The sequence below is a fragment of the Thunnus maccoyii genome, chromosome 15 (genome assembly GCF_910596095.1).
Source record: "Thunnus maccoyii chromosome 15, fThuMac1.1, whole genome shotgun sequence".
In the NCBI taxonomy this organism is placed as follows: domain Eukaryota; kingdom Metazoa; phylum Chordata; class Actinopteri; order Scombriformes; family Scombridae; genus Thunnus; species Thunnus maccoyii.
In genome coordinates, this window is record NC_056547.1 from 29,376,538 (window position 1) to 29,394,599 (window position 18,062).

General features: G+C 40.5%; 1 protein-coding gene across 3 annotated transcripts in view; it reads left to right on the forward strand.

The window, feature by feature from the left end:
- arhgef1a (Rho guanine nucleotide exchange factor (GEF) 1a) overlaps positions 1 to 18,062 on the forward strand; it is a 52,982-nt gene that overhangs the window by 13,591 nt on the left and 21,329 nt on the right. For 2 of the 3 annotated variants that reach the window (XM_042436224.1, XM_042436223.1), the window contains 7 exons: positions 7,414 to 7,481; positions 10,647 to 10,710; positions 11,020 to 11,152; positions 14,380 to 14,489; positions 15,229 to 15,372; positions 15,746 to 15,996; positions 16,962 to 17,087. In XM_042436224.1, coding sequence (XP_042292158.1) covers positions 7,414 to 7,481; positions 10,647 to 10,710; positions 11,020 to 11,152; positions 14,380 to 14,489; positions 15,229 to 15,372; positions 15,746 to 15,996; positions 16,962 to 17,087 — 896 coding nt within the window. Of the gene's footprint in view, positions 1 to 6,719; positions 7,122 to 7,413; positions 7,482 to 10,646; positions 10,711 to 11,019; positions 11,153 to 14,379; positions 14,490 to 15,228; positions 15,373 to 15,745; positions 15,997 to 16,961; positions 17,088 to 18,062 lie in introns of those variants that run through there. The other variant, XM_042436225.1, reaches the window with a different exon arrangement.

Sequence of the window (18,062 nt, forward strand, 5' to 3'; positions counted from 1 at the left end):
GCATCTGACACATCCTCTCCCAGCCTCCAGACTGTGGTCAGGAAGCACAAGGGAGACTGATTTACAGATCCAGGGCAATCTTTTTGAAGAGCTGTGGCATTTATTATCTGATAAACTGTAGCTCAAACTGAACATTCACTGCAGTACTTCTTGCTAACCTGACTGCTCAGACAGCACACCTGGTGGTGCTGAGCACAGCTTCACAGCATCTCTCTGCCTGTCTCTCCTGCACACTCACCTCCCACACTGCGCTACTCTGTAATTAGGAACAGAGCCCAAAAGGTAGAGGACTAATGTAAAACAGTCTAAGGGCGAGGACCCTATTGTTTTTCGTGCGTTTGTTTCTTTCTTTCTTTATTATTACGCCACTTAAACCCTAAATTTGACCCTCTAAACATGCTCAAAAACTCACCAAATTTGGCACACACATCAGGTCTGGTGAAAAATTTGATAAAATGTAAAAATTAACCCCTAAATTGCCAAAATGTGCTCTCTAGCGCCACCCATGTAACTAAAATGGCCGCCATGGTCCGTAGGAATGTCATGGAGAGATCAAACCAAAACTCAATTATTTGTCTCATCAAGACCTACAAATCATACGCTGACACCCCTGACCTAAATCCTATAGGAAGTCAATCAGCTGTTACAAGTACTGTGGTACTTGTATCCTACAGTGATAAGACACAGAAGTAAAGTGATAAAAGTAAATTATAAAAACCAAAAATGAGATTCAAACAACCAATTTATGCAAATGAGATTAAAGAATCTGATGTCTTGGTCTGTCATTATCTCAAACATTGTGAAATAAAATATGCTAATAATAATAATAATAATAATAATAATAATAATAATAATAATAATAATTCAGTGTTGTTGTTGAAACTTGAATATAAGTTCACCACCAGTGGCAGATTTTTCTAAGTGACTTGTAATGTGGGTGAAAGATCAGAAACATGTCTTTTAAATCTGTTGGAACAATGACATGGAAAATGCTAACACCAACATACTGTATTAGCCTGCTTGGGAACCAATGTGGACAGAAAAACATAAAACCATCATGAGAGAAAGACCAAATAAAAGCTCATGAAATGGGCTGGTATTGGTCTGGACTGGTATTGTCTTTACTCCCAGTTTTCAGCCAATATTAGTTTACATTTTGGCTAATTTACACCATTAAATGTATGCTGAGTTCTCTATTAGCAGTCCCTGTTTGTTGTATGTATGTTTACATGTAGCTGCTTCCTATGAGGACTTAATGTTGATCTCCACATATAACACTGTGTTTCTTCCCAGCATGAATAACAGAAGTCATTTGACAGCCAGCTTATACTTATACTACAATGTGAGTCTGAATGATTGTGGTTTCTTTTATTTGTAATCACCATTATTGAACTTTTTGCACAGTTTCACATTTGCTTCCAGTAATTTATTGGAAGTGTGTTTAACTGACTGCAGAGTTGTGCACCTACACACATAGTGAGGGCAGAAAAAGTCACACTGAATAATAACAATCAAGTGTTTATGTCTGAAACATGTGTTGATATTCATGCTTAGGCTTTGTCCAGCTGGATATTCATGTCTATTACAGACCACATCCTGTCTTTTCTTCATGGTTAAAATGGCATCAGGAACCATGAGTTGACTTACAGAGGAGCACAGAGAATATTTGATTCCCCACCTCCTCCTGTGATGTTCATCCTGTCTGAATGGAACTTTACTCTTGTTTAAATCATAACATCATATTTGACAGCAGAGCTTCTACTTTCTAACATTCACAGTATAAAGTCATACAGTTGTTGTTTTTTGTTTTTTGGTTTTTTTTTATTTGTATTTTCATCAGGTATTTGTGAGGTGTAATTTAGTAGTTTCCAATCAGCCTGACCTGCATGTCTTTGTGTTGTGGGAGGAAACCCGAGAGCCGGGAGAAAACCCACGCAGACACGAGGAGAACATGCAAACTCCACACAGAAACAAGCAGAAACAGGCAGGTGGAGGTGTTTCTGTGAGGCTGCAGTGCTGAACACTGAGCCCGCGTGCCGCCCTGGAGAGGGAAGGAAGGAGGTTAGGAAAGGTGGAGGAGGGGTGGGGGAGAGGGAAGAGAGGTAGAGGGGGACAGGAGAGAGGGTAGGGGTGAGGAGAGAGGTTGGCGGAGAGGGCGGAAAGCTAGAACGGAGTAGGAAGAGGAGTCAGGGGTTAAGGAGGATGGGGGTGAGAAAGATGGAGGAGAGGAGGGAGGATGGAGAGAGGGAGGAAGGGTGGAGAGGAGAAGGGGTTCCTCCACCTTTTTGTCGCTGTCGCTTTTTTTCCTGCGTAACCAGCTCCAAAAACCTGTTTTCTTCTCCTTGTTTTCTCTCTGTTTCTGTGCCATCTTCTCCTCTTTTTCTTGTTTCTTTTTTTCCATTTTCTCCTCTTTTTGTTTCTTCTTCTCTTCTTTTGCTCTTTGTTTATTTTCCTCCTTCTCCCGTTTTTGTCTTGCTTTCTTTTGTTTCTTGCCCTCATTTTCTTCTTGTCTCTCTTCTTTCTTCTCCTCATTTTCTTGTGGTCTCTCATCTGTGTTCCCCTCATTTTCTTCTTGTTTCTCTTCTGTCTTCCCCTCATTTTCTTGTGGTCTCTCATCTGTGTTCCCCTCATTTTCTTCCTGTTTCTCTTCTTTCTTCCCCTCGTTTTCATGTTCTTTCTGTTCCGTCTTCTGGCTGTGCAGAAGTGCCTCCTCTCTCCGCTGGGCAGAAGCTAACAGTGCAGCTTTTTCTGCCTCACATCTGGCTGTGATCTTCATACACTCCTCCTTCCAGAAGCGTTTGATGGTTTCAGCCTGCATGGTCTTATTTTGGAGACTCTCTCTGAGGGAGGAGATGACAGAATCTCTCTCAGAGATGTCCTCTCTGCTCTTCTGGAGTAGAGAGGACATCTCTGTGAGTTGCCTCTCCTTGGACTCCAGACGCTCCTCCAGCCTTATTATGGCTTCATCACTGTCGTGAAACCTGTGGTTTGCTTTTTGAGACCAGTCGTGCCATTCAGCAATCTGCCCGTAGGCAGTGTTGAGGCAACTTTGCAGGTATCCACAGTCGCGGCAGTGACCAGCCAGTGGTCTCAGTTGGTTCGGACGCTGATCTTGGCGCTGATCTTGACGCTGATGTGGTGCAGCGTCAGCAAATCTGCCCTGGCGTCTTCGGTTATTTCCTCTGTTCATCGTTTTAACAAAAACAATGTCCAGAGGTAGTAAAAAGTAAGATGTCTGTCGTAGACTGTAGTGGTAGACGATAGTTCTTCGACAGAATGTCACTCTGGAACACGATACTTGTGTGTAAATGTGAGATGAGATGAGATGAGATGAGATGGTCTCAGCCTTATTAATAAACTTCCAGACTTGCATCATAAAGCCGTTTGCCTTTGATGTGTGACAGATTAACAAAGGTCACATGTCTGATGACATCCGGAACTGATGACATCATGAGCTAAACCTTGGAGGAGGTCATGTGACCTGACAGCAGATATCAGATTAAAAAATAAAAGTTGGATTAAAAAATAAAAGATATCATGTTAAAAACAGATATCAGATTTAAAAAGATTGAAATCTTTGGAGCAAAGTTACATTGATGTTGACATTATTTAAATGACTGACTAATGATCACTAAACCAGCTGATTTCTACTTTGTTCTGGAAGCTGATTTATCAAACACCTTTAAGTTGAACTTGCTTTGTGATACAGACCCCTGAATAATTGACCTAGTTAAAGGCTGCTGTCAGTGTTGGAGGGATATTAAAAACAAAAAAAACTCAGTCAGTGGTCATCATAATGCAAAAATGAGTGCAACAATTTCTGTTCGAGGCCTCATTGTCACATCAGCTTGACAATATTTACTGCAATATTTGCATTGCATGTAGAGGTGTAACGCATCGTAATTGATCCATGATCCGTACGGATCGCCCCCCCGTGAACCGCGGATTAATTGCAAAATGTAATGTCTCATTTAAGACAACGTAAACAAACTGCTGTAAGTAAAAGTCATGGACAAACAGCGTGTCGCTAACAGGGATTTTGAAGAGCAACAACCAAACCAGCATCTAACGGGTCCATAGTGACATCTGGTATGTTTACCTGCTGTTTAATGTGTTGCAGCTGAGCAGCTGCTAACTGATGTTAGCAGCGCACGTTTCCCCAGTGAATGTTTGTTTAGTGGCTCGTTCAACAAGCTGCAGGACACGACGTGTGTTCATGCTTGTGGACACAGAATGTTGTTTCACTACCATGTTTAAAAGAGGAAGGTATCAGGCCTCATATTGCAATTTAATTTAACAATTGAGCATTGAGTATTTTATATATTTTAAGATTTTATTTAAACATTCGACATCTTGAATGCTGTTTTCATGTAAGACCATGGGCTCAAGTGTTTGACAGAATATATGGAAAACAAAGTTTTATTTGTCCCTCACCCTTTTTTTTTGTTTTTTTGGCTGATCCATAAAATGATCCGATCTGTGACTCAAATCCGTGATACGAGTTTCACCCCTAACTGCATGTATGTCAGAAAGATTAGTGTCAGCCTAAAGAAACTGTTTAGCATGAATAGTGTAGTGTGTAGATTTCATTTAGACCCCCATGACTGCCTGTGGTTGCAGAGAGAAATGAATTTGGTGCTAATTACACTGTGAATAATAGTCACTGAAATGTTATTAACACAACAAAACTTGTAAAAAAAAGTCAACTGATCCCTCCCACCCCACGCTGCCACCAATCAGAAACCAGCTCACATAAAAATGATGTCTGACTAAATGAATTAAAGGTTCCATGTGGAATTTTTTTTGTAAACAAACAAAGCTTCTGTTTGCATTCAGTGTTCAGTTTCTCACCACAACACATTGATAACATTTAGTAACTAACAGCCACTAACAAACATGTTACATTACTTACATCCATGTTCACTAGCTGCAGTCTTCTTCTTCTTTATCTTTGCTCACACATTTTTGCATTACTTGGTGTGTTACCACCAAATATTTTAATGTTTGTTTACATTTTGACAAACAGTCTGCATTAAAAGTCTGCTGAATTAGCTTTTAGCAAGTCCTGTGTGTAATGTAGCCATGGATGTCCAGACAGCTATCACTGGTTTACTTTCATACGGAAGAAACCTTTAAAATGTGACGATTCTCAGGCAAGTTCTGCAGCCTCTTTTTTCTATGTTTTCAAAACATTTTCAAAACATTAAACACATATTCTTAAAATCACTTTGGCACATTTTGAACAGAATTTTTGCTGATTGCAGGAACGTTTGATAAAATTATGAAGAGCAGTGAAGCATTCTTTCAAATCCAATGTTTTCCCAAAATCACAAAATTCAAATAAGTCCTTTCGAATGCAAATAAGGATCAATATTTTATATTTAGGGAAAAGGCAAAAAGGACTACTGTGTTTTTTGTGTGTTATTTTGTTTCTTTCTTTCTTTCTTTCTTTCTTTCTTTCTTTTTTTCTTTCTTTATTGTTACGGGATATCACACCTAAACTCACCAAATTTGGCACACACATCAGGTCTGGTGAAAAATTTGATAAAATGTAAAAATTAACCCCTAAAGTGCCAAAATATGCTCTCTAGCGCCACCTATGTAACTAAAATGGCCGCCACGGCCTGTAGGAATGTCGTAGAGAGATCAAACCAAAACTCAATTATTCATCTCATCAAGACCTACAAATCATACGCTGACACCCCTGACCTACATCCAACAGGAAGTCCACAATTAGCCTTTCAAAATAAGACTTTGCCTCAATTGTGGCAAAATATGCCCATATAACCGACAAAACCAGTGCTTAATTTGTAAATCAGACGGTTCTGGAACACAGAGAGGATACTGTTCCAGCAGGTCAGGGGGAGAGAAAAAGTCATAGTAGGCATCAAAAAATCTACAGTGCCTGGAGCACTTTGGACACGGCCTAGGTGCTAGCTGTTAAAACCAAACAAAACTGTCATCACATGCAAAGCAATGTGTAACACATCTAGGCTATATTATTAGAATAATTGCATCTGACATGCATGCTACACATGCACAAATCATGCCCACAACGATGGGACTTACAAGTTTTGATTAGCCATAATCATTTTGCCATTTCACTGTACAAACACCCACTTGCTTAGCTGTGAGGCTTACACTAATCATATGCCAAATATTTAGACAGCAAAAAGCATTGAACCACTTGCCAGAATACAGTGCTTCCACTGGTATTTAATTTTTTTCATAAAATAAAATTAATTGATTTAACCATACAGTAGCCTCAGAAAGAAAACAACAAATAAGGCTAAGAACATAGCACTAGCAGTGCGTTAAATATTTTTTGAATTGATGAACAATTCTTTGTCAAAATCAGCAGGGGGAGGAATAGAAACCGCTGTTTGCGGCTTGCAGCTCTCTCTCTTTCTCCTTCTCTCTCTCTCTCTCTCTCGTTGTTCATCCCTTCACTTCTCTATCATTTCCCTTCTGTCTGTGGATTACTGAAATGTTCCAGGCTATCCACCCTGGCACACTAAACAGTGCGCAGGATGATGCACTTTACCAGGACGCACAGTGCCTCGTGGACCACTACAGCAGGGATTTATCCCTGACTTTCCCTGACCAACTCCTTGCGTTCAGAGCCTGTTTTAAGTCTGAAATAGCCAACTGTGAAAGATCTGGCCAAGATGCTCATTGTGGATCACAGCTGAATGGCAGCAACATTTAGTGAGGTTTGCACAGCATTGCTGTTATACCTCACCATACCTGTCACTGTTGCAACCGCAGAGCGCTCATTCTCCAAGTTCAAGTTGATAAAGTCTTATTTAAGGAGCAGCATTGGACAAAGGCTCAGTGGGTTGGCTATGCTCTCAATAGGGAACAGCAGAGTCAGGATTTGGACTTGAGCCTCAGAGTCATTCATTGTCAGATTTAGGTTATGTGAAGTACAATATGTGGTAAGCAGTTCCATCTAGATGATCCTGGCCTGCACACCTGAATAGACCCCACTCATATTAGCCGCGCTGTCGTAACCCTGCCCCCAACACTTGCTCAGGTCAAATCTGTTACTCACTATGCTGTCCAGGATTTTCTTTTGCAGCTCATATTCTGATGTGTCCACCGTTTCCTTGAAATTCAAGGTAGAGGTAGCTTTTTTTTTAAATCTTGTCTTTCAAATTGTCAAAACATTTGACCTCCATTGGCTCTATAAGGAATCATTATCTGTAACACTGCAGGTGTGATGTATGTCTTCCAGCCAAAGCCATTTTGAGAGTGCACATAGACACACACACACTCACACACTCACAGTTCCTTCACCTGATCTCTCAGTATAGTAGGTTGCTGCAATGCTGAAATATATGAAAAAGAGAAGAGATATTATATGTTTGTTTTTATTATGTTTTGCTTTTGTCATATCTTTATTTTTTCCAGCATGTAATGTCACCATCCACAACCGCTGTCGAGACACTTTACCGAACTGTGCCAAAATGAAACAGAGGGTAAGACTACACCACAAATTGCCACAACTATAATTATTCAAACATGTTCTTAATATGTTCAAGATTTCTTCTATTGTATTATTTTGTTTTACAATTATCTAAAGAAGGTGAATGAAATTAAAGGTATGCTATGCAGGATTTTCCTAAAAAGCAATGTATAGATTCATACAAAAGAAATCCCTCTCAATCATCACTTAAGACCCATTAGAAGTGTGTGGCAGTATATTTATTGTGTTGTCTTTATTGTATTTATTACAGCAACATTTTGAGGTAAGATATGTGCTTGAAGAGTTAAAACTGAGGGAGTGAGAAGTGTTTAGAATTTTTTTCTGGTTTAAAAAAATGTCAGGTTCAGCCTCTGACTGATGACATCACGCAAATCTGCTGTAAAAACACTCACTTTGGACTTAAATTGTTCCAGAAGTACAAAAGGTATCACAGCACAGAACACAACTTTGAATGTTGAAAGTTTGCTCAACGTTTTAAAGTTTGAATGGAATCTGGAGACCAACGTACTGTACGTTCGTCAGAGCAGTTGAGTTTCAAAGTTACAAAGGTTCCAACTCAGTTGGATCGTTCCTCCCATTGACTGCCATTATACATTTTAATATTTAAAAAATATATAAAAATCACTGGAATATCATCATGGAAGAGAATGATGCACTGAAATGGACTGTCCCCTCGACGCAGAAGAACTCTGGCCCTGCGTTTGCCCTCAGACTTCAGCAAAAAGCTACTGAGCTTTCCAGTGGTATGTGATAAACTTAAGGAAAAAACAATCACGTTAGCATGTCTAGCAGACGGAATCAAGCTCCCACCATATGTGATTCTGAAATGCAAGACTGTGCCAAAGGATGATATGTCAACCCGCATCATTGTCTGTGACAAGGATAAGGGTTGGATGGAGACAGAACTTGTACTGGACTGGCTTAAGGTTGTGTGGGGCAGGCAGAGTGGTGGCTCAAGGAGGAGAAGGAACATGCTTGTATTTGATACATTCTGTGGACACCTGACTGAGGCCATCAAAAATCAGATGCAGGACATGAATAGTGGCCAAACAATAACTACGACGGCTTGAGGCTAAGGCCAGTGCAGAAGTACCTTAAACTGCAATCCCACCAACAGCTGCTAGATGCTGCCTCCAAAAAAGTCTCCTATTCAAAAAGCATCAAGCATTCTCTCCAGAAATACTAAATCAATCTTTTTTTTCACCTGCTGCTCTCCCCAGCTCCAGGACACTATTGTCATAATATATCTAAGTTTAATGTTTCTTCATTACAATACCTGCCCTGTTAGCCCAATTTAGCTAAAGTATCCCAAGTGTACAGCGCTTGGTGTTCCCAGTAAGCTAGCGTTAGCTTCGGTCCAAGGTAGTTTCCAGAGCATGAAAGGCAACACCCTGCACTCCTTATTTAGAAGGTCCTGGTTCCAAACGGAAAAGATGGTGTCGACCATAACCTTAAGCTGCAACTCTGGGCTTCAAACAGCTCAAGTGGAAACCAATGGGTGACGTCACACCATGCTACATCCATCTTTATATACTATATATCTATGATGGTGACCCGGTCATCATGCTTGGGGGCATGACATCCCGGGTGCTTGATATTGTTGTCAATAAACCATTCAAGGATAACTTGCACAATAGATAAACTAAGTACCGGCTGGCACTCACATCAAGTGGAAAAAATTCAGAAGCCTGCAGTTCATCTCCTCTGTGAGTGGATCCTCCAGGCATGGAATGCAGTAGGCCAGGGGTGTTGGCTGGACTGTTAACCATCGAGGTTGATCCAAGATTCTTCTCCATCAATAACTTTTAAAAATGTACTTCTAAATAAACTGTTTCCATGCATTTTTTTTCTTGTATGTGAGGACTACACATTGCTTAGAAAATTGGAAAAGGAAAGAAGGGTTTGGATTTGATTTACCATATAATCTGCACATGAATATTCCAGCCACTCTGAAACAAAAATGAGCATCATCAGATACCTACTACCATTGTTACAAGGCCTACATGATGGAAAATCCTCAAAACCCATAATGCAATGGCAGTGTCACAAATGAGAGTTGAAAATGGCTAACTACTCAAAATGACTGAGTAAACTTTTATTATTTTAAAAGAACTAGTAGGCCTAACTATGGTCTATGTGGATTCGTGTAACTCATGTAATGTGAGTTTTTCTATTTTCTCTGTCTAGCTTGTCCCTTTCTATCAATAAACCACATAATTTTTATAACCATGGGTTGTTGATTGGGAAGGCATGTAGCTGCCTATCAAATTAGACTACAGTGTGTGAGGAGGACAGAACAATGGCAACTTTTTTCCATTGTAAATAAAGTGCAAACTGGTGAGGCAATTTCTGACAGGTGATTGTTCATCCACCGTCTCCCACTATCACTGACACGTGACACTGACCTTACGGTGATGTGTGTGACACATCTAAATAATTTAGATTCAGAGTTAATTTCCTAGTTTAACCTGACATGTCTCATGAGTGAGCCAACTTTTAAAATGACTAAAGTTATCAGCTCAGCTAGTAGCCTAGAGTTTTGTTTTATGGAAGCTGTGGTAACTTAGCTGTCAATGTATGACATGACCAGAAGAAAAGTTGGATTGGTCATAAGACTTGCCTCAGGGCCAATCAACTCTGTTTTAAATTTCACACTGAACAGGAAACATTTTGAACATGAGAGTTGATCTGAGTTACACCGTGTCTACACTGAAAGCATTTCAGTCGTGTCGTGTTTTCTCAGTTGTCAGTCTCACGCATTACTCCTTAGAGCAAACATAAAACAAGCTGCAGCTGTGAATGCATGGTTGACAAAACGCTATAGTGTTTTCCAGACCCTGTGGTGCGAACAATACTAAAAGTCAATGTTAAGTTTAATTTCTAAAGAGATAGATCAAATAAGACATAAACATGATTGCTGTCATAAATAGTGCTGTCATTTAATATCCAATTTCAAAATCACATTGTAATGAGATGGTGTGTCAAATTTTGTGTCAGTTTACTTAATAAAATGTGTAATTTCAACCACCATGGAAAATATGGAAATTATTTCAGTGAATGAGCTGTCAAATCAATGCATGACTTAAACTGCGAAGCCTTTTAAAGTAGAATGCTATTGTACATGGTACATACTGATTTCTGTCATTTATTAACACAGCAGCAGAAGACAGCCCTAATGCGGAATAACTCAGCCCTGCAGAGTGTCACACTTCGCACAAAAAGTGAGAACTTTTCTTACAAATAAAATGATTGAATATAATCTGTCTCCCCCTCCTACCTTAACTATTTCTCCTTTTGCCATTCCTATTTTTTCTGTCCCCCTCTCTGCTGGTTATTTTCCTCTTCCTCTAAATGTTGTTCTCCTTCATTATAAAACTCCTCCTCTCCCTCCTCGCTTGTTTTAACTTCTTCCTAAACATGCTGTTCCTACTGCCATTATATTCTTCTTCATCCTTCTACATCTTTCTCTTGTCACTGTCTCTCCTTGTCTTGTTCTCCCACCTTTAACTATGGACCTATTTCTTCCATAGGTGTAGGAATGCGCGAGCGTCCGAGTTCAGCCATCTACCCTTCCGACAGCCTCCGACAGTCTCTGCTAGGATCCCGCCGTGGTCGGTCCAACCTTTCCCTGTCCAAGAGTGTCTCCACCAACAACATTGCAGGGTGAGCCTCACTTTCATTGGTCAGCAGCTGCAATACAATGTAAGGCACACGTCCTAAGACTAAACCTATGGGTGTTTTCAAATCTATTGTTTGTTTGCTCTGCTTCAAATCAGTGGATGAATTGGTAAAGTTGTTGCGTTTTCGTCTCGGTTCGGTTTCTTTTCACACAGAAACAAGTTCAAGCAAACCAAAATGCATCGTTAAATGTCACATGAGAACGTTCTCTCCTCTCGTTAGTTTATGTGCCTGGGGCGGGACTGGGAATGTTAAACACAGGAAGATGGTCCCATCAGCCCAAAAATAAAAAAGGCAATGTAAATCATTGCTAGTCCAGATCAGACCTCAATTAATTATATGGCAAGCTGCTAGCAACTGATTTCTCAAATCTGCAACCCAGCAGGCAAAGCGCACCTGTCTACAGGAGCCATTTAGCTCAGCCTTGCAGAGTATGTTGTAATTGGGTCAGATTAAGGTTAAATCACGCTCCCACCACAAACTAACTGCTCCAGGATTTACGTGTGACTGGACCAAGAGCATGGCTCCATCACGGCTGCTGGAGACGATCCACTGCCATTCTAGCCAGTGTGTGTCTACTGGATCTGTGAGACAGCCTAGCTCTTTTCCTTACTCTGCTATTTTTATGCAGGGTCTATTTTTGGTGAACTAGCTTGCATCTCTGAAGCCTGAAATTCTCATGTGAATATAAATAAATGGTGGTATTTATTGACAGTTGACTTAAAATTGATTTATGATTATGCGTTTTAATTGTTACTGATAGGCCAAGATTAGGAGGGAGGGAGACGATCTATTCCTAACCTCCATTCAGTCCCCTTCTGTTCTCTGTAATCACATATACTTTTAAAGCAACTGAATTCACAATATAGTGCTTCTCATTTACATATTTTTTCTGTTTCTGTTGTCAGATGTCAGAAGTAGTGTGAAATTTGATCACTGCTCATAGATACTACCTTAGCCAGCAATCATTATCAGGCTTTTGCTGCAGACAAAATCATTATTTTATGATCTGACAAAATGAACAAATATACAGTTTAATGACAGCAGCAGTGCTGTGAGATCAGCTACAAAGACATTTAAAATGAGATGATTTTACTGAGATTGGTAGTAGGAAACTTCTAGCCCCGAGACTGTAACATTATCATTGGCAACAGGAGTAGCCGAGCATTAGGATATATAATATGTTTATATATTATTACTATTATATGTAACCACTGTAGACACATTCATATATGTACACATACATATATGTGTCTACATAGATACATAACTATAGGTCATTTAATGTCCTTGTTTAATTAGTGCCAGTCGGAATGATATACTAAGCCGGTAGGAGGATAGCATCTGGCTACCATGGAGACGACTGAAACCTTTCACTGAAGAATAAATTGAAAACGTTGTGCAACTCTTTAATTTCTGTTGAGCGACACTTATCAAAAGTGTCAAGCGACCTAACCTAAATCAGCCTTCACAAGTGTCACTCTTTCAACCATCCTCAGTCAAGGTTGATTAATGGTAGGTCACTCAACACCTTTGATAAGTGTCGCTTGACAGAAATGACATATTTTCGACCAAAAAAAGTATCACTTGACACTTTCGTTTCATGGCGTACACCTGGAGAATTTTGTTATGTCATGGACACCATCATGTGACATGGACGAGGAACAGCTGAGTCATTTAGTTGAAATGAGGAGTTATCTCTATGATACCTCCACATTTCACTACAAAAACCTAAATAAGGCAGCAGCTGGCTGGAGAGAGATTACCAGGAAACTGTAAGTTTCTGGTTAAGTTGCTGTTGGCTATTATGTATGTCATTTCCAGTATAGAAACAACTAAATATGACAATATAGAATGTGTGTTTTCTGTTTAAAAAGTACAAACCTAGGATAGCAAGTACTCACCCATCTATTACTTGAGTGGTTATGTCTCCACAGCACAGTACGTGGTTTGTTTCATGACGTAACAGAAGTGTTTATTTAACAGATTCAGTGTGGGCAGAAAGTGTACGATGTGAACACAGAAGCAGCATTCAGACAGACAAGCCCAGTGGCAGTTCAGTTTAATCAAACAGGTCATTGTGTGTCATCTCTGAAATACATAGGGATAGAACGTGTAAATACACCACGCAGGGAAGGAGACTTGATTGAACTGTTGCTACAGAGAGAATATTATTGGCAACACAAGTTACATACCCTTGCTCTGGGAGGCTGTTTCCTGTTTCCCCTTTCCTCCAAGCCCCTTGCCTGGATCCACTGGTCCTGTATCTCTTGAACCCAATGAACCACCAGGGGACCAGTTGAGGAGCCATGTCATTTGCCAGTGTCCAGCAGTCATCATTCATTGGATCTCACCTTGCCGCTTTCCAGGGGTCCATGGCTCACAAAGCCATAGGTTGTCTCTGCTGCCCAGCTCCTTGGCCTCTCCACTGCCCAGAGCCACATGTGACTGCCAGTCAGACCCTCCCCGCTGACCTCCAGCCAGATCATCAGCTGTCAGCCGTCCCCGCTGACACCCTGCCAGATCATCAGGCATCTGCAGACATCCACTGAGGTCATCAGTGCAGGTTGTCTGTCAAGTACCCTGGCCCAACTTTCAGCATCATGCCCAACCTCATGATCGGCTTTGCGGGCATCCAATCTGACTTCCCGAATGGTCCTGTCTGCATGATTGACCTCCAGAGTGGTCCCGCCTACATGGCCAGAATCTGGGCCGCCCTTCCAAGCATCTCCACTCATGTAGCCTGGCATCTAGACTTGGCCACCCTCCAGAGCAGCTCTGCCCATCTGCCTTGACTTCTGGTCATCCTCCCAGTGTTTTAAATTTCAGTCCAGCATCAAGTATTGCCCCCCAAAAGAATGCTCCATTATACAGTCAGCCTGCAGACTCAGAGTCAGCATTGGGTGTTTAGTGCAGTGTGAGCAGAGGCTTTTTTTTAACAGTGAAAGGTGACAGACTAAGTGTAAATTGGGGTCCTGAAATTAATCCATCCAACTGCTGGTGTTGTAGGTGACTGCCTAGCTTACCTTTGCTTAAAGACACTCCTGACTTCCTGCATTGCATTTCTGGAATTTGCATTGCATCAGAGCAATTTAGGTATTGTCTCTGTGACTTGATGCCAGAAATGTAATTCCTAATTTGTCAGAGTAATGTGTCATTGTATTTGCATATGTACTATATGTACTCAGTATATCTGTATGTGTGTGTTGTAGAACCCTTAATGACGACTCTCCCCTGGGGTTGCGCAGGATCCTGTCTCAGTCCACAGACTCCCTCAGCTTCAGGAACAGAGCTATGTCAATGGAGTCTCTCAATGATGACGGTATATGAACATTCAAACCACACTTCACACTAAAATGGCTTTAATAACATGGTGGTTGATTTGCCCAGAATTGAGGAAATGTATTAGGGTTAGGGAACAGCACACCGTGTTGCCTTATGTTTAATGTGTGGTGCAAAAGTTGGTCAGGCTCGACCATCAACCATGGTATGTGGATTAGATATGTAGTAATATGTGTAATGGGTAGATAGTAAGGTGAGAGGGGGGTGAATAGTTGGTAAGGTGTATAGTGCAGCAGCATGATAGTGTAGGGGTTAAGGAGATGATGGAACGCGCTTCCACCAGGGGAAACTGTGCTGCAAACATCAGTTTGCAGGTTAGATATCTGATTAGCCAGTCAACTGTAGCACACTAAATAGCTTTCAAATGTACATGCAAATGTCAACATTAGTAGGTTCAGATGCTAAATGCTGTGGTCCTTATTCTTAAATTCAACTGCTAATAAAGTGGTGCTTGTTCCTGGCTTATAAACTACAGTTACCACCATAAGTCTCCCTGTCCTGGAGACTAAAGGAGCACTTTTGATGTATCTCCAAAGACATTTTTACTTTTTTAATAAAAAAAAAATATGAATATTCACTTTAACATGATTTTGGCTGCATACTAAATTGTGATTTCAGTTGGCTCTAATTATTTTTACAACCAGCTATCTTAACAAATGCATGAGATAAATACTCACACCTTTGTAGGTTTTGTATGCTGATGGTTTTCTCTTGTTTAGGAGATATTTACTACACTTCAGTGCTGGAGGAGATGGAGCTCGAGGGCCAGGACTTTAAGGCTGACTCATGGAGCATGGCCGTGGACAGCAATTACTTGCAGTCACAGAGCAAAAACATAATCAAGAGGCAGGATGTCATCTATGGTGACAAGAACATCATTCATTTTTTAGCAGTAGCTTATTGACCTTTACTTTTCTCCCATAGTACAGACACTTGATGTATTGCTGAGCATTACATCAGAACAGTAAATCCATTAAAATATACAATATATTAAAATACTACATAGATACTATTTACTGAAGCTGGACATACTATCATTACAATTTTTTTTAACAAAACATGTCAGATGTCCAGTTTAGGCAATTCCTTTCTTGCATGTACAGTATGACAGCTGCTGTCTATTCTGTGATTATGATGTGTGTGTGTGTGTGTGTGTGTGTGTGTGTGTGTGTGTGTGTGTGTGTGTGTGTGTGTGTGTGTGTGTGTGTGTGTGATGTGGTTATGTGTCCCTCTCAGAGCTGATTCAGACAGAGGTGCACCACATGCGAACCCTGCGCATCATGGAACGGATATTCCAGCAGGGCATGCTGGAGGAGCTTCAGCTGGACCCCAGCATTGTGCATACCATGTTACCCTGCCTGGACCAGCTGACCAGCATACATTCCCATTTCCTGACACAACTTCTCCTGCGCCGCAACAACAGCCTACAGTCTGAATCTAGTTGCAACTTCACCATTCACCATCTGGGGGACATACTACTCGAGCAGGTGACTGCCATGCATTCTCACATACAGACATACAGAAAACACATACCATACCACACCACCAAGAGTTACCCCATTTAGACTGGCACAGTGGCACAGAACTGGAACTAAAATATTAAGTCAAGGTGATTTTATTTGTATAGTCCAAATCACAAATTTGCTTCAAGGGGCTTTAAAATCTGTACAGCAATACAACATCCCCAATTCAGGTAAGGAAAAATGCCTCCTTCCCACCCCTTAACAAGGAAATATAGAAGAGCAACAGAAGAGGGATCCCTCTTCCAGTACAGGCAGAAATGCAATAGATGTGTGTACAGAATAGACCAGATAGCAAAATTACAGAAATACAGCATAGAAAACTGGATGACAACATTATAGATGGATTGATAATATATATTAAGAATCTGATCAGGAGGATGTTGAGCAACTTCCAGGTGCTGCCAAACAGATAGGACCATGTAGAGCTGTAAATGTAACTTTATTTATGTAATTCTATGACTCAGCAGAAGTGTAAAACTACACTGGAGACTAGAGTCTAACAGTGACATCCAGAGGTTAACCTGTGCCAGCTGTCTCCAATACTAGTCCAACATGGATTAAAATCATGTTCAGAAAACATCAGTGTCAAAAGTTTGGATTTATTTATATCATTTTATCATAATTGTTTTATATCGCCATTTTATAATTGCAATTAAATGCTAAAATAACCATAAAAATGATTTAAAAATAAAATAATGATTTTAGCATCTGAATTGTTATGATTATTTTTGTGAAATTGTTATTCATTCAATAATCATATAGCAAATATTAGATATTGTGACAACCCACATTTAGATAACAGATACCAGGTCTGAACAGTGCCTCTTTTTCTGATGACAAAGGCTTTCCCTTACATTAAATCCTGAGTTCTTTTTCACTCACATTTCACACACAGACCAAATAATCTGTGTGTTTATGTGTTCTGCCAGTTCTCAGGTCAGTGTGCAGATGACATGCGAAAGACCTACGCTGAGTTCTGTAGCCGCCACTTGAAGGCTGTCAAATTGTACAAGGAACTGCTGGCCAGAGACAAGAGGTTCCAGTGCTTCATACGGGTGAGACAGATGCAATTAAAATACAACCAATTGAATACACTTCCCCTCCCCCTCCCCATTTCTGCCAAATCACTTCCCCGCTAGATGCCACTAAATTCTACACACTGCACCTTTAGCTTTTATTTACTATACCTCACGCCCCCTTTGATAGACATGTGTCAGCTCTGGCTCGCTAACATGACACACATTCCAGTGAGAAACAGCTAGTAGCAGTGGTAACATTAGCATGAAATTCAGGCTGGCTGTTGCACACCTTAAAAGCACAGACGCTTCATTCTGGTTAATAAATTCAATAATGTATGAAAATTCATACATAGGAAACTATGTCAATAGAGAATTAGTTTCATTGATCAACCGCACAGGATCATGAAAGGAGACTGCAAACCTAGATTTTTTTTTTCTCAGAAAAAGAATTTTTCCATCCAAAGCCATCAGTCTACACAGCTGTCAACGAATCACACACTCAAACTCTTAACACCTGTCAAACTGATCACCAAGGCACTGATCACAGCCTGACAATCTGATCTCTAAAGCATTGATAAAAGCTTTAGTCTGACAAATGTTTGCACTCTTCATTAAACTGCCATGAACACACAGCCTTAAAACAAGCGTTCAGTGCAGCTTCAGCATAAAATCATCCACCACCTCCATGAAATCTAGGATTGTTAATGCTACTTTGTTAACAGCTACTTCTGCACTCTCAATTAAAGGGGAGGTTTCCTTCTTGGGATAATGAACATTATCCCATTACGTCCGCGATTCGTGGAGTTTGAGGCACAAAAACAACTTCACACATCGATCTTCTCATAAACTCTCAGTCATTCTGGTTTGTTTTCTTGCCCCTGTGGGTGCGTGCATGTCACTGAAGACATCACTCATAAACCCATCTATGGAACCAGTGAAAAGTTTGGACACACCTTACCATTCCCTTGAATGAGAAAGTGTGTCCAGACTTTTTAATGGTATTTTAAATAC